The following is a 17365-nucleotide window of genomic DNA, read 5'->3' on the forward strand; positions in this document are numbered from 1 at the left end:
TTCCGAGACATTGTTCTTTTATTTGCATCATAGGGATCTTTACTTTTTCTCTCAGTTGAGTAGAATTATCTTTTCCTTGATGTGAAACTCGTTGTGATTCTTGAATGGGACTTGGGGTTTTGTGGGTCATTCGATGTTGTGTAGTTTTATTTTCGATGACTTTAATCTCCTGTTGACATTGATCTGATTGCTTGACGGACATTTCCTGTCGCGGTATTAGCGACGTCTCTGAGTGTACTTGATCGTGAGGTATGGAAAGTAACGATGTTCTTACTAATTTAGTCGATGGTCTCCTAAGTTGTTCTTCTTGAAGCGGTGGATTTCGTTGTGAATGTGTCTCTTGCACCTGTGTATATTCTTCAGTAGTTGTAACATGTTGAAGTCTTTGTGGTGGTGGTATTTGAAACATCGGTTTATCTTGTATGACTTGGACTAGGTTAATTCTTTCTAGATTTCTTTTGTTTGGCGTCTCGCGTTGCCGTTTTTGCTGTAGTTGTTCGACATGCTGTTGAACTGGTAAAACTCGTTGATCTTGTCTGACTGACTGTTGCTTAGGTATTTCTGGAGTTTTATTGACAGGTTTTGGATTTTGCATTCGCTGTAATTCTTCACTTTGCACTTGTTGTATCTCTTGAATTTGTATGAGTTCCTGTTGGTGTAAATCATACACTTCTGGGGTTTCTTTGCTTGGTTCTGGATCTTGCGATGGTACGAGACATTTGCATGACATTTGCTCTAAATAATTTTTACATTGCTTGTGCTGTGTTATTATGCTTGGCTTAGGTAATAATTCTGTTGATGGATTGGTAATTCTAGTTCTTACTGCTGTTGTTTGCTTTGCCGTCGGTCGGTTCTGTTGCTTGTTCAAGATAGGTGGCTCTGATTTATGATGCTGGATAAGTTTATCCCGTATTGGCGTAGTGGGTATGCATCTCATAGTATTTTGTAATGGCATCGTTTCTGAGCACTCCACTACGATGCACCTGCCCATAGTTTCTTTTCGTGTACCGTCCCGATTCACTTTATGCTGTTCTCTGCGAAGCTCTTCGAAGTCATCAGCAAGTATTTTTAATTCTTCTAAGCTGGAAAAATCTCGACGTCTGATAAAGATTCGGTAGTCTGCGCTCATGTTTTGATATATTCGCTCTAATTGCGAATCTGGATTTGTGCAGGCTCGTCGCATAAGATTTTTGATGTTAATTAAATATGTTTTGAAATTCTCATTGGGTTTTTGATGGCGGGATATTACATCATCCTGTAGGTTCTCTAAATATCTAGCAGAAATGAAAAATGATAAGAAATCGTACTTGAAACGTGTCCAAAGTGACCAACGACAATTGTTATTGCGAAACCATTCTAGTGCTTCGCCTTCGAGGAGTAGAGGCATTGTTCGAGGAATTTGATTTACATCGATGTTGTACATGTCTGCTAGTTCCTCTATGTGTTCGATGAAATCTAAGGTGTCCTTGCCACCGTGATATCTGAAGGACCATTTCTCTACGTATTCAATTGTCTGACGATAGGAGCACATTGGAGGATTTATTGAACTTTCTTCAGTCCCTGGTATTCCTCTTGATCCCACCGACATTGTTTCTTCTTACGATTTATGTTGTTATTTTATGTCATCTAGTTTTTTAGATTTTCTTTGCTTGACTACTATATTTCCATCACTATCTCAACGACCTTTGAATATTTTGGTCCCTGCTCAGGCGCCAACTGTAACGACCACTATTCCCGGTCGTTGCCTGTTTGCTGAGGTATGCTCAGTCTCACCAAAGTCGTCACAATAAATTTATAGATTGTGACCAAAATATTCAAAGTGCAGTGGTTTTACTTCTATATCTTTATTTATGTATTACTTTATTTCGATAGTTATAATTTTAAATTTATATTTAAAATAAGAAAATAAATTAACTTTAATTTTTACTTCAGAATTTTATAATTTTTGTTTTTAGATCTATATTTCTTATAGGGAAATAAATTAACTTTTATTTTTATTTCAAAATTTTATAAATTTTAAATTTGTATTCAATATAAAGAAGCAAATTAACTTTGGGGAAAAAAAAATATATATATAACCCAAAATTCATACGTAAAAAAAATAATTAGAGATGTCCCTTTTAGAGGTTTCAATGCTTGGATCTTCTGGATAGGTCTTCCTCCTTCAGGTCTCTGGCGTTATATTCTTCCGGAACTGTACCACCTGTCGTGTTCACTATAATTATACCTTCTTTAGGATATTATTTTAATTTAAAATATCCTTATGATTTTTAGAATTTATCTTGGTTACAGTCGGCGTGAAACCACCTGTCGTACCTCGATTTGGATATTTTTTTCATATAAAATATCCTTATTAATTTTAATAGTTATCTTAGTTACAGTCGGCGTGAAACCACCTGTCGTACTTTGATTTGGATATTTTTTCATATAAAATATCTTTATTAATTTTAATAGTTATCTTAGTTAAAATATCCTTATGATTTTTAGAATTTATCTTGGTTACAGTCGGCGTGAAACCACCTGTCGTACCTTGATTTGGATATTTTTTTCATATAAAATATCTTTATTAATTTTAATAGTTATCTTAGTTACAGTCGGCGTGAAACCACCTGTCGTACTTTGATTTGGATATTTTTTCATATAAAATATCTTTATTAATTTTAATAGTTATCTTAGTTACAGTCGGCGTGAAACCACCTGTCGTACTTTGATTTGGATATTTTTTTTATATAAAATATCTTTATTATGCCTTTGTGCCTCTAGAGCTTAGTTGACTTGATCTTCCAAGGTGTATGTGCCTTTGAAGTAATATTGCAAGTGCTCGCATAAGTAAAATGCGCGTCTTATATACACACTCGACCGAGCTTTTGTGTAGCGTATCATTTTATTTACAGCTGATCTCACGTAATTCTTGTATATTTTTGCCGTTCTGATGTTCTATTTCATGTTTTGTGCGGTACTCAGCTTGGGTATTTATCTTCTCTTTAAGCTTCTCTTACGGCGAATATTTTGTTGTTTTCTTATGTTAACGCTGCTTTGTTTTGATTCTTACAAAACGTGTTTTAAAACTACATTCGGTCGGTGGTGGTTTTTTTTTTTTTTTTATTTACTCTTTGTTTGTTACGATAAATAAAATATTAAAAGTGCAAATATTTGATGAATATTTACAACATAAAAACAAGAAATATAATTAACAAATAAATAAGGTGAGTTTATTATTAATTTATTTAATTATATTTTTATATTTCACTTCAATATCATTTCAGCTTTGTTTGAAGTGTTATTAAGGCTTGTAAGCGGTTTAGGTTTTGGTAAATTGTTTTGATTAAATATTTTAAATATCAATTAATCTATTTAATTCCAGATATTTGCAACATTTACTACCAGTGAGTCTACTTTTTCCAAGTTTGAACATAACCATATAAAAAGTGTGTCGTTTTATAAAAAACTGTGTTGTGTTGATGTGTTTTAGTTCGTGTTGTTATTGTTTTTAGTGCATGTTTATGTAGCGTTTATGTAGGTGGAAATTTAGTGTAAATTTCCATCCTTACATAGTCTACAGTCTAATCCAGTAAGGATAAGTCTACATTTCTGATTACCGACACATTGAACTTGTAAAGCAAATTATGCGTTATATGCACAAAAACAAGACTACGGTTCACGTATATATCTAATATTATAATCTGAGAATACTTCAACGATTTTCACTATTACTATATCTTTTAATTATATGACACACATAGTTATATTATAAAACGGGTCACTTTAATAACTAAGAAATTAATAACCGAAATCTTCACATTATCAGTGAAAGTAACTATGCACTATGAATTAACCTACTGTAATCAATAGAGTTTTTCAGTTAAACTTGGTTCAAAAAAACAATCAAGGACAGTATGGAAATAAAAAGATCTGATGATAATGTCACCTATAAACAATTATATCAAGTTTCTGTGTAAGAGTACGTAATAAAAAACAAGTGAAAAAAGTTTTTAGATTTTGACTGCTAGATCAAATTTAATTCTAAATAAATTAAAACGCAATGCTATTATTATATATTTTTCACCTGTTGCAATGTAACACAAGTCAACATCGTCAACAAACCAAATAACCCATTATATGTAACTTTATTATAAAGAAAAATATTATTATGTATAATACCAAAAGTATTTGTAAGATAACTTATGCGATCAGGGACCGAAAATAACAGTTCTTTCAAAATTTTTAGTGAAAAAAGCAGCGACAAAAAGTTGTCTAAACTCATATTTAAGTATAGAGTTATCATTCTAACAACTTTTATCCTCAATATTATTAATATATTTTATATGTAATATATAAAAATTTTAAAATAAAACTAAAAAAATAATAATTAAATTTGCTTTATTTTTGTGCTTTTTATTTTTTCGCGCAAATGTAACTGTAGGGAATCACAAAAACAACTAATTTGTATGAAAATTGCATTTTATATTACGTTTTAAAAATATTCAGCAGAAATTTCCAGTTATTCATGACTTTCATATTTATGACGCAAAAGTAACAGTTATTAGTGCGTTTTAAAATAAAAAGCAGAATTTTTTCCTTTGCGCGAAAAAATAAAATGCACATAAAATAATTATTTTTGAGGAATGTAATATAAAGCAAATTTAATTATTATTTTTTGAGTTTTATTTTAAAATGCGAATGATAATAAAATGTGATTTTTTTTTTTATGATAACTATTACTGTCCTTGTATGCGATACGTTTATTAGTTACGTTTATTAATCAAAGATCAAATCTTCACCTAATCCATCAGAACAGTTTTCAGATGAAGTATTCAACAAGCGAACAATTGTTTACAAATATAAGAATAAAAATAATAACAGATATTAAAGGAAAAACTGAAATAAAAAGAATAACAATAATAAAATAAAAAGAATAAAAAGGATAACAGATATAAAAAGTATATTATATATTATCGAAAAATACCTAGAAGATGAAAAATTTGGCCTTCTGTATTTCTGGAAACAGCTTTCACATTTAATAAGGTTTGATCCGGAACCTTGGCCCACTAGTAAAATATTTTAGAACTTACTTGACCAACCGATTGCTCCGTAGCAAACATAAAAATAATTTTTCCTACTGTACACTTTCGATATATCATCACTCGTAAATTTGATTGTAACCACATTTGCATATGACACTGCAATGTCCACAATTAGAAATACAGAAGCAATATCAACAATGCAACCATGACCTTAACACTTGGACAATGTACCAACTGTTATCACTGATGAAACAAAATTCTCATCAAGAAACGCGTTGCCACCGCACAAATAAAGTAGCTTTAAGTTTGGTTAATTTAAAAACCAATTGTTACACATCATACCCCCTTAAATAGTCATGGGAATCTTGAAGCAATTCTGATGAATATGTTGATTCGTTATATTTTAATTAATCGATATAAGCATTGTAAGTATTATAAGTACTATAATTATTTACAAGTATTTTTATATTGATTTAATACATAAAAAATATTTATTGTTTTTTATTATATCAGTTCTTTCTAAATTCTTCTACTATCTGTAGAGTCTGCAATTTAATAGATTTAAAAATGCTGCATCATCTTTTTTTGTATATGTTAATAATTGAAAAAAAACTTAGCATCTTTTAAATATCTCTAATTTTTACTATGAAATCGAAAATATGTTCTAACCTTAAAATATTGCAGTTCACTAGTTAGTTTTCACTCCATTGTATAAGTGTATGTGAACCTAATAAGTCTGTTTTGTAAATGCTGTAAATAATGCTTGGTTGAGTACCCACTTTAGTCGACACATCATTTTTATCAACTTAACCCTCATTTCCACATAAGAACCTTTTTTATTCGTTTCGTTCTGTCATGTGGTGCACTTTTAGCTTTAAACAAAAATATTTTTAAATAACCCAAAAAATGAGAGAATAATAGAACCGACAGTATTGGGATTCAAAACGTAAAGTAAGTCAAAGTACAGTGATTCGTTTTTCCCAAAATAGCTACACGTGTTCCATATATCAACTGTAGTTAAACTTGCTTGTATTTTTGCCACTTACCTTTCGCTGAATTAATCTGATATGTAATATCCGCATTTGAGTGCAAGCCAAAAACTTCTGGCGTATCATAAGCTGGTAAGCTATTAATATAATCAATAAATCCTTGTAAATTCTTTGTGCTTGGTACTTTATATCCTTTATAAAACTCAAAAGAATTCGTCAACAAAGCCTCACAAAACCAAACAGCTGTAAATGTTGTCAGCAGACGTTTGTCAAAGTCATCAGTTACACGTCCGCCATACTGCACTTCACCAATCATGTATACTAATGTCTGCCAAGAGACACCCTTCTTGGGATCCATTTCATCAAGATGATTTTGTACGAATTGCACGCTAGCAGCAAAATCAGCTTGGTTAAACTCATATGGGACATTCCAACCAAGTGGGCCAAATTTTCGTCTCTCCTGCACTATGGTATGTAAAAAAGCGACAGTGTAAAGCAGCGGTGGCCATTGTGGTGCGGAAGTGTAATCAAGAAAATCTTGAGTGAACGACTGTAAATATCAAATTTGCGCATAAAAACGTTTGCAATGTAAACAAATTTTGACTAACGAGCCATATACCTGATAACTACGCTTCATGCTTGCCCTTATGCCTTGTGGTGGTTCATTCGTAAATTTAATTGCCATTTGCAACAAACCAATTGGAAAATCTGTATGCGGCTCTGTTGTGACCCACATGCGAAATGTTTCATCAATGTGTTCTGTCTCGACTAACATATCAATAATTTCCGCACAAAATGGTAGCGAAAGGTGTACATTTTGTAGCAATACCCAACCACCACCAGCCATTGATTCCAATATCATTTTGCGCGCATGAAATTCCTGACCTTGACCCATTGAAACGCTTTTAAGTGCTGTGTACGAAAGCAGCTTATTAATGGGAATTTTCTGTGGCTGCAAAAGCAAATTAGCTTTAAAATGATTTTTACTTACGTATGGTTTTCTGTTTTGCTAATGCTCCAATTTGCGTGGTAGGATCGGAACCTATAGATAATAAGCAAACAAATGGTGTACGCGGTTCAGATTCAAGCCAAGTAGCTTCAAGATCTAATATTTGCATTTCTCCATATTCTGAGCCAAGTGATTCTGTTTCAGTTAGATGAAAAATGATATTAACAACTGAGTAATTCCTTTAAAAATCTAATATACCCTCAATATAACGTTTAGCCTGCGAAATAGTACGATCTGGACACCATGAACGTATTAATAGTAACTTTCGAAAACCATCTAGAGAGATCTGGTAACCGCAGGGTATTTCTTCACTTTCCGGCTTCTCTGCTTCATACCAAACTCGCCATTCTTTCTCATTTAATTCAATCTAAAATTGTTAACAATAGAAAAAATGAAAGTTAAGTTGAGTTCGTAAATATCTAAAAATCTTACAATATGGTACATATATTATTAACTCAAAATGGTTGTGTTTGCAATATCTCTACAATGTACGAGAGCCTACTTACCATTTCTAGTACATTGGAAAATGTTTCCAATTTACTAATCTCAACTAAATTAAGCCATGTTATATCTAATATCCAGCGAAAAGGTTTTGGTGTAACAGCATTGAGATCCAAGGATGCACCGCCCTTTATAAATGCCATGAACTCCTCATGACTGATGATGCCATTGTGGTAATCAATCTTAATGGCAAGCATCAATGTAAAGAGTTGCTTATGTCGCTCATATAAACTGCGATTGGTAAACTTATATACTTCATAAGTTAAATAACGTAATATAATGTTAATGCGCTCCTCAGTGACACTTGACTTTGTAGATTTTGTAATAGAATTGTTGAATATAACTAAAAACTGTTTTAAAGAGTTCTGGTACATTACATTTACGTTACTCATTTCAACAATTAGAAAATAAAGTATAGAGCCTCTTGCTGCCACTGCACGAAACTCTTCACGTGCTTTCATAATTTTCCTTTCAGTTACTTCAGATATTTTTAACTTCTGGTTTACCTCTTCAGCTGTGGTTTTAGTTACACGCAAAACTTCAATAAGTGCCTCATCATCTACCAGCGAACCCTGTGAGGAACTTAAGCGATACAATAGATTACCTTCCAATTCCTTCATGTTGCGTTGATTTTGCATAACAGTTTCAAAGAGTGCTACACGTTCTGCTTCCAATTCTGATTTCTCCATTAATATAACACGACCTAATAACTGATCTTCTAAACCACGCATAGTAACTGTGAAATCTATAATTGAAGTTTTTGCGCTCACTTCTGGACTGAATGGTGGATTCGGTAATTTTGTTGTTATGTATAGCATAAATCCAGGCATGACATCACATTCCTTATCACCAACCAACACCTTCTCGATACTGCCAGACTTAATAAAATTTTTCTCCAGCACATTATCAATAACGGGATCCAATTCTGTGCCTACATCTTCGATTAATAGTGGACGACCCAATGACAAAGAGTCCTCTAAATGTGTACGGAAATATTTATGATTAAGTGATGTTATTTGTAACTCATTTTGATCCTCTTTTGATTTTATCCAAATTTTGCCTTGTGTTTGTGGATCAATTAAAAGTGGGTAACTACTTGATTTAGTAGCTATCAAAGCATTTTGCACTGATAACTCATCATTTGGTAAGCCCTGCAAAGTCCATTCAGACACTGTCGATGAGTCGACTAACATACTTATTAGATTTAAGCCTGTGGTAAATGGTATGCTTTTGTGCTTAAGTATGCCCATCCAAGTTTTAATCAGATTTGCACGAAACTCTTGATTATATGGACCACAATATGAAAGAAATCCGGTAGCTAATAACACATCACCAACTAGCTTTCCCAGTTGAATTTTAAACTCTTTGCTTTGATTTGTCCAACGATGCTTTTCATCCGAGAGACCATTAATGAGCGCAGTAGCTGCAGTCATCTTACGTAAGCATACATTGGCTGCATCTGTTAAACGCTGCTTTTCACCTACTGCCTCGTCGTACTGATTCTTAACAGCTTGCAGTGCTTCTTCTCGTTCACGTAATTGCTCTTCGGCACCGGCTAGATCGTCCATAGCAAGCTAAGAAGAAATTATTGTGATAATGTTATAAGTTCTATACATTTTTTTATAGAAGTTTATTTAAACAAAATATCTACTCAGATATTAAAAGTATTTGTAAAAATATTAAATATAATAGGTATTACTGAAATTTAATTACTTAATTTAGCTATAAAAATGTTAAAGTATTGCATTATATATTAGAATTAATGTTAAATATCAAAGCTGTAAAAAATATATATAATTGTGTTAAATATATAAGCAGAAAAGTATCATGGTGAATTCATATCAAAAAATTTACTTGTTCCATTTAAATCAGATCTGAAATATATGAAAGCATACATATATAAAGCAAAATAAAGTATTTTAAAAGCAGGCAGATGTACTATTACCATTGCAAATCCATACTTAAGCTATGTCTATATAGTTCGCTAAACTATATAAAAAGTATCAAAAATATATATATCTTTACGATTATGAAAATGGTCACTAAATTTCTACATCAACGTTTTTCCATATCGATTATAAAAATTTTTTGAATTTGTATACAGTGAAAAACGTTGAGTTTTAACTAGTTCTTGTGCCAATGTTTTGCTAAATTCTTGGTTTTAATTTTGTTTCTTATTACCTTCAAACGCGCCTCCTGTAAAGTTAAGTTTGCCTTCAGTGGTAATACTTCTTTGTTAACACTATGAAAGAAAGACATTGCCTTAGTCCATGACAACAGACCAGCAACATCACCACAAACTCTTCTGGCCATATCCATATTATAGTCTTCCATCCGAAAGTAAGGTTGCAAAAGATCGATCATTTCATCATTTATAGTATCCTTTGGGTAGTTTTGCAATTGTAACAAAAATGTGGCGCTAGCCATCATCTAAAAATAAAATTTTTATTCGTTTAAAAAAAACTTAATTAGCTGAAAATACTTGTAATATTTCTACCTTTAATGATTCTTGCCAAGATGGCTTTGGACATGGTGTACCCGAATCTGGTATACAAGGATGCAATTTACGTTTAAACAAAATCAATACGCAGTCCATTATGCGCATAATTAAGTGTGGTGGTCGTCCCAATTTACGCACAGTTGCTATATGTGCTGGTTTGATGGTATTGAGAGCATTTTCTGCTTCTTCAAGAGCTGGCTTAGCTGCTTCTAGTTTTTCTTCGGCTAATGCCTTTTCTTGTGCGATGCAAGCAACCAAAGCTTCAGCCTTATCTTTTACGATAAGCACTTGATTTTTCACAATTTCAGCTTGCATTGCACGTTCAGTTACTTCAACCAACACAGATTCTGCCTTCTTTGAAGCCTCTACTAATTCTTCTTCCATAACAACTAAATCTTTTTTCAATATTTCAACAGAAGCAGAAGCTTCCTTTAGTTTTTCTAAGCCAGTATCCATTTTCTCCACACCATCACCAAGTTCTTTTTGCTGTTGTTGATAGATGCTCTTGTAGCCGGCTATAAAATTTAGATACGATTTTGGTGTTACATGTGTAGCACGCCGGAAACGCTGAAAATATTCAAGCGAAGTTTCTGCAACAATATCTTGTATTGAGCCAAGCGCATTAACTAATTCTTCTTTGACGGTTGGCGTACACTCAATTTCAAAGTCACTCAGAAAGTGTCTTGCAACCGAGACGAGTGCATCCTTCGGCCATGGTTGGAACCAATCGATGGTGCAGCCAGATACTAAAGCCGGGAAGCGTTGCACCCTCGATCGAAATGTTTCACCGACGGGTGAGAAACAAAAGGCCACATGTAAATTGGCAAGCGTACGTGCCAAAAAGAATTCCATCACACTTTCCGGGGTCGCTGTTTTGCGTTGATTTTCACGTTTCATAACAGGTGTGAGTTCTTGTACTATTTCTGCCTGTTCATCGCGTGAGAACAGATTCGATATAACACCTGATGATAATATATTATTCAGGTACTCAAGAAAACCTTCCTCCTTTATATCCATATCAGTGAAAAGGAAAGTTGTACCTTTTCCCTGTACACCACAAGCACGATATAATAATTTTAAATCTTCTAAAAAATTGGCCACATTATAGGAACGTGTTAGTGCAATTTGGAATGTTTTGTAGCCAGCTATAAAAGATGCCAATTTAGTTAATGATTGTTTACCGGATCCACCGACCCCGACAAGCATGACATTTCCCCTCGGATGCCGAATGATTCGGGAAATCTTAACCAAATGCAACATTGCATCTGGGAAGAAAACCAAATCCATCCCAGAGCCACGCACCATTTCATTGAATTGTGCGAGGAACATTACCAGACGCTCGCGGAGTACTTCATGAGAATTAACAGGTTCGTAGACCTTGGGTAGCTCCATATCAGCATCTTCTCCCTCCTCCCCTGTCGGTTCAGGAGCGTCCCGCATAAAGTCCACAAACACTGGATTTGCCATAATCATTTGTAAATGCGCTTCGCTCAGTTCTACGCGCACCAAACATGCCAGCTCAGAGCTAAACCACTCTTTATCCTGAAAAGTTGTAAAACGATCGGCAAATACACGAGTGCACTCATGCTTCCACAACGCCATTAAAACACTCTCAGATGTGATGACTGTCGACAAAGTACCCACCATGCCCTGCCATATGCGCGATAAATCACGCAAACTAAAAACATAATGAAATTTCGCCGGTGTTGGCAATAATTTTTCACGTGTTCGTTGCCACAAAGTACGCGTATGTATAATTAGTTTTTTTACCAGATTACGCACTTCGGGTATGAAACCACGCTTAGCATTATAATGTCCTTCACCAATAACACGAAAGATTTTATCAATAGAGTCATTATCAGGTATGTTACAATTGAAAACACAGAATTGTCGTTTTAAACGTGAAGGTATGTCATTGCGTCCACCACCAGGCAAACCCATAGCAGCAACATATTGCACATCTATAACCGAAGTAAAGTCGCCAGGCTTCTCTAAACTGTAAAACCCTTTCATATCCATTGATTGGCGCACTATTTCATTTGTTATCTGATCGCCCCACTCATTGATTTCGGGCAAGTTAATGTCATCTATAAAAACTATCAACTTACGATTACCAGGCGGACCAAACGTAACTCCAACACGTTTTTCAACATAACTTTCGATAGTGCGCTGAAATTGATATGGGGTAGTAGCTGACGAAAAATTAAATGAACGACCCATATGTGTTTCCGGGCTCATTTTCTTCATAAAATTTTTCATTATCACTGTCTTGCCCGTTCCTTGTTCACCAATCAGCATAACAGAACGCTCACGATTTGCAATTGTACCAACTAAATAATCAATGCGTACATTGTCAACTATTGGTACTAGTATACTCAAATAATCTGGCGTTGAAAGTTCTGGATACATGTAAGGCGTAACCAGTGATTTCCATGGTTGCCAAACACCTGTCGCGGATACGAAGAAATCATATATGGTATTATCACTGCCAACGCTCTTAGCATAATCCAAATTTGGAAACGATTCTTTGATATATTTGTTCATTTTCAAACGATCGGTAGTACTTAAATAGGCACCCATACCCCAAGCAAGCGCAAATATATATAAACGATGTAGTTGTTCGGGAGTGCATGTATCTTCTTTCTCATCTACTGCTTCTTCAGCGACTTCCTCTGTTAAAGAAAAATTTCAAAAATATTAATACGGAAAATGAATGTATATTTAAAAACACACATAGAGTTTACAGAAATTGGACGCGGACTTTGCAAATTAGAAAAGTTAGTTGTAATTAGTAAGTACCACAGCACAGAGACACAAAATTTCAACATATTAAGGAATACAGTCTTATAAAAGCTTACTTGTTTGAACATTTTATGCATTTTACTGGAAGTAATACAACGATAAATATTATTTTAAATATTCTTCAGGTACACACACTTTTTAAAACGTATTACATTTCAATGAATATTCAATTTTGATCAACACAAGTCGAACCTTTCAATCCACTCAATTTTAATTCAAATTTAATTGAAACCAACTTTCATCTACCTTTACCGTTCCTATGAAGAGACTTCACTTTTTAAAAACTATTTCTAGAATCACTTATAGATATATAGATTGCAGTGCATTAAGGTCTTCTTAGAATAATAATAAATGTTTATGTATGTATTTTATACATGCATTTTATTGTATGTTTGTATGTATTGTATTTATTGAGATTTACTATATCTTTGAGATTTACTATATCCAAATTGATATGTAACTGGTTTACTTTCACTTCCGGTAAAAGCTAATCCCCGACACTTATTGGGAATAAGCGTCACTTCTGTATATACGATTACTATTGAAACTAAACCCAAAGCATTTACATCAAATAGACTCAAATTAAAGTAAAATTTAAAATAATAACTATCGTTGTTACTCCCCATATTCGAAGTGTAAATTGTGTCGATGAGTTATTTTTGATAAAAAAATATATAAAAAGGATGTGGAAAATAAAAGGAAGTGTTAGTTTATTTTATCAGCAAGTTGCTAACATATAAAAGCATCAAAGTGTTCATAAAAAGGAAAGTGTTTTGTAAAATTATTGTAAGTTTGTAAGTAGTTGTATTCTCTTTTTGTACTTTACCACCTTCACTGCCAATTGAGTTGCGATGTTCGTCTTTTAATTTATCTTTTTCTTTGCCTTGTTTCGCTGAAATATTAGTTTTTAAAATGTCAACAATATTTAAAGATAAGCGTCCGCACTTCATGACTAAACTGCTTATATTATACAAGCTAATATATATAATACTCAGAAACCGTCGTTCACTTACCATCATTACTTTCCTTGCTAGACATGCTCACAGCCTGTTCATCTTCCTTTTTAACCGGCACTAACCCTTCAAGTATGAAAAGCATTTGTTGCACTATATTACACTGCAGGACCGGCATCAATAATTTTAGATTCTGTGTACCCCAATTATAAACCTGCACGAACGTTTGTTCAAATAGTTCCCAGAAGACAGTCTTCTCTCCAGGCGCACGGTTTTTCAACCAAGCTTGTACAACTTATGTTTGTAATTTTATATTATAATTTAAAAATAATTATTTTTTAGATTCACTTACTTGGTCTAGAATCTAAGCCTGACGAGCTCATGTATACCATACCATTTCGGGATACTGTCGCCGGTGAAGCATTATCTATATTGTGTGGTTCGAATATTATTTTTACAGTTGGTGCCATTGTCAAACGATCACCATTAGCTAATGTCAACGTCTTATTATCATCAAGTACTGAATTCAAATTCTCTATCCAAATACTATCAACTGGACCATCTAATACAAGCCAGACATGCTCACCACTCTTCAATTTTAAAGTTTTGCGCCAAAGTGCTGAAAATATGCCATCAGTCCAATCATTTGTAGCCACATCCAAACGGCCAAACATTTGTGCTGCAGTTATGGCTTTTGGATTCATTCGCATCTCACGATGATTATCACCCATTTGTGTCAGTGCTTTCATGAGTGTGTGAATGCAAGTAGTTTTACCCGCACCACTTGGACCTAATGTCATTATGCCATGCCGAACAGTTTGAGTCTCATATAATTGTATCAGCTTAAGAACCCACGGAGGATGATAGACTAAACTAGCCTCTTCTGCTTGTTGTGCAATGGCAGCCTCCAGTTCGGGATAGTTAGTCTTTTCAAGGGTCTATACGTTTTACGTGAGAGTTAAATGTAAAAATTTTAATGACTTTTTAATAACTTTTAAAAAAAATGAAAATTGTCATATTTATATAAACCGATATTAATTTTAAATGGTTTAAACCTGATACAATTTTTATTATATATCTAGTATTATAAGTTTTAGATATCTTTATACATAAGATGCATACTCAAAATAATAAAATTTGCATAAAATTTGCATTTCTCTGTATGATCTCACAAACCTGATTGGGAAACAAATCCGAAACCAACGATATGAATAACGGCTCATCCTCATCTATTAGTTTTGATAAATTCATATCGCGTAGGACTCGCATCACAATCGTACTCTCGCTATCCTTTGAGTTCCTCCGCTTTGCTGCACCCAATGTCCGTAGCACAGACAATATATTTCTGAGACCAAAATCATAATGCACCTGCTTTGTCAGCTGCTCTTCGCACAGCTTGTATAAAGTGTAAAATTTACGTGCCAATGTTATATTTTCAAGGAAACCACATGACGCCAACTTGACACGTATAATAATTTGTCTGTCCGGCACCATCATAGCAACTGTGCGGAACTGTATCTTTAAATTCTCTGGTAATTCCTTGCGACCCGCATAACCAGGATTCTAGCGCAAAAACATGTAAAAAGAATTGCACTGCACTTAAATTTCACCAAAAAATTTTATGTGCATTCAAAGATTGTTTATATATTTTTTTTTTAAAAACAAAAATAAAGTGTAAAAATTGTCAGCATTAACTTAAATTTCACGTTTCATGAGTTATGACTGTGTCAAAATAAATCTCTTGACTCGCAGACAAAAAGTGATGTGAATGCAGCAGATTGTGACTGACAAAAGTATTGAGTGTGTTTATTTTGAGCAGAACATTCAGTATTTTTTTTTTTTGATTATAAACAAAATTGTTTGTTAACGTTTCATGAAGTAATGTGAGTCTTGTATCTCAGTTAAAACATTACATGAAATATTAAATCAAAAATAATCCAAACGTATGTGATATTTAAAGAATTTGTGACATTACTTCAGTTAAGTGTTTAGAAATGACACATTGCATATGACTTTTCATACATAAAATAGATAGTGGGTTTGAAAAAAGATTCCTTATCATCATTTATAAGTGTCTGGAGTATAAAAATCAAAAAAATTAAACGACGAGATTTTTAAAATTTCGTTCAGTAATATTTTATCAAGATCGGTACTATGGGTGTCCAATTTTTAATCTCTGGCTTCTCAGTCATAGGCTAACTACAAAACTAAGCGATCTCTTGTGGATAATTAGATGTTTGAATTAGATACAACGGAAAACAAACCCAGCTTACATAAGTCCCAGCTAGCAACATTAAATAATTGAGGGTTTGAAAAAAGATTCCTTTTCATCATTTATAAGAGTCTGGAGTATAAAAATCAAAAAAATTCAACTACAAGATTTTTAAAATTTCGTTCAGTAATATTTTATCAAGATCGGTACTATGGGTGTTCAATTTTTAATCTCTGGCTTCTCAGTCATAGGCTAACTACAAAACTAAGCGATCTCTTGTGGATAATTAGATGTTTGAATTAGATACAACGGAAAACAAACCCAGCTTACATAAGTCCCAGCTAGCAACATTAAATAATTGAGGGTTTGAAAAAAGATTCCTTTTCATCATTTATAAGTGTCTGGAGTATAAAAATCAAAAAAATTCAACGACGAGATTTTTAAAATTTCGTTCAGTAATATTTTATCAAGATCGGTACTATGGGTGTTCAATTTTTAATCTCTGGCTTCTCAGTCATAGGCTAACTACAAAACTAAGCGATCTCTTGTGGATAATTAGATGTTTGAATTAGATACAACGGAAAACAAACCCAGCTTACATAAGTCCCAGCTAGCAACATTAAATAAATGAGTTAATAAAGGACTCCCTTTCGAAAAAAAATTCTTTGAAAAACCGTTGTACATATAAATATAAATATGTTCCAACAAATTTGAAAGCATATATATTATGTATAAATGTATATAGAAGTATAGTTGTTGGCAGTTGAAATATTAATACAACTGTTTACTCCCATCGGTATTGAGTACTATCGACTTAGCTGCTTATACAGCATTATCGAGTATCTTGCGATATACCATTATGATAAATGTAGCCATCCTTTTAAGTCTAACATTATTTTGCCTTACTTCGAATGTTTATATTGAAAAATTTTTATGAATAAAAATATATTGTTTTGCTGCATAGTACCAACAAACAAAAATAAAATGTAACAACCACGTTTCAATATTACATACATATACCAGTATATAGTCAACCTATAAACCACTTTTTATTTTATTTATTGTATATATTAACTCCAGATTTCTTATATTCGACGGTTATTCGTATTCATTAATGGATTAATATAACTACAAAATAATTGTTTGTGGTTGGTGTGGTTTTAATTGGTAGTAAAACATTAATTTTAAGAGTTCACCCATTTACACGAACTCTATTGAAACAAGAACTACTTGACATAATGCCCTATTTCTCTTATTTCATAAAAGATGAAATATATAACAAACTGTTTTATTAGGTAAATTATTTTTATATATCAAAGTATTTAGGTAATTCACAAATTAGCTTAAAATACTCAACTTCCACTCCGCATTTCCA

At 33.0% G+C, this 17365-nt stretch overlaps 1 protein-coding gene across 1 annotated transcript in view; it reads right to left on the reverse strand.

Annotated features, from left to right (window-relative positions):
* Positions 1–17365, reverse strand: part of LOC119675603 (dynein heavy chain 5, axonemal-like) — a 73589-nt gene that overhangs the window by 25374 nt on the left and 30850 nt on the right. Inside the window, exons 15-25 of the mRNA XM_038086809.1 lie at positions 14955–15341; positions 14131–14716; positions 13839–14072; positions 10021–12689; positions 9705–9953; positions 7529–9097; positions 7221–7389; positions 7005–7157; positions 6633–6925; positions 6071–6563; positions 10–1596 (exon numbers count right to left, since the gene is read on the reverse strand). Of these exons, the coding sequence (XP_037942737.1) occupies positions 10–1596; positions 6071–6563; positions 6633–6925; positions 7005–7157; positions 7221–7389; positions 7529–9097; positions 9705–9953; positions 10021–12689; positions 13839–14072; positions 14131–14716; positions 14955–15341 (8389 nt within the window). The remainder of the gene's footprint in view (positions 1–9; positions 1597–6070; positions 6564–6632; positions 6926–7004; positions 7158–7220; positions 7390–7528; positions 9098–9704; positions 9954–10020; positions 12690–13838; positions 14073–14130; positions 14717–14954; positions 15342–17365) is intronic.

Source organism: Teleopsis dalmanni, chromosome 2 (assembly GCF_002237135.1).
Source record: "Teleopsis dalmanni isolate 2A chromosome 2, ASM223713v2, whole genome shotgun sequence".
In the NCBI taxonomy this organism is placed as follows: domain Eukaryota; kingdom Metazoa; phylum Arthropoda; class Insecta; order Diptera; family Diopsidae; genus Teleopsis; species Teleopsis dalmanni.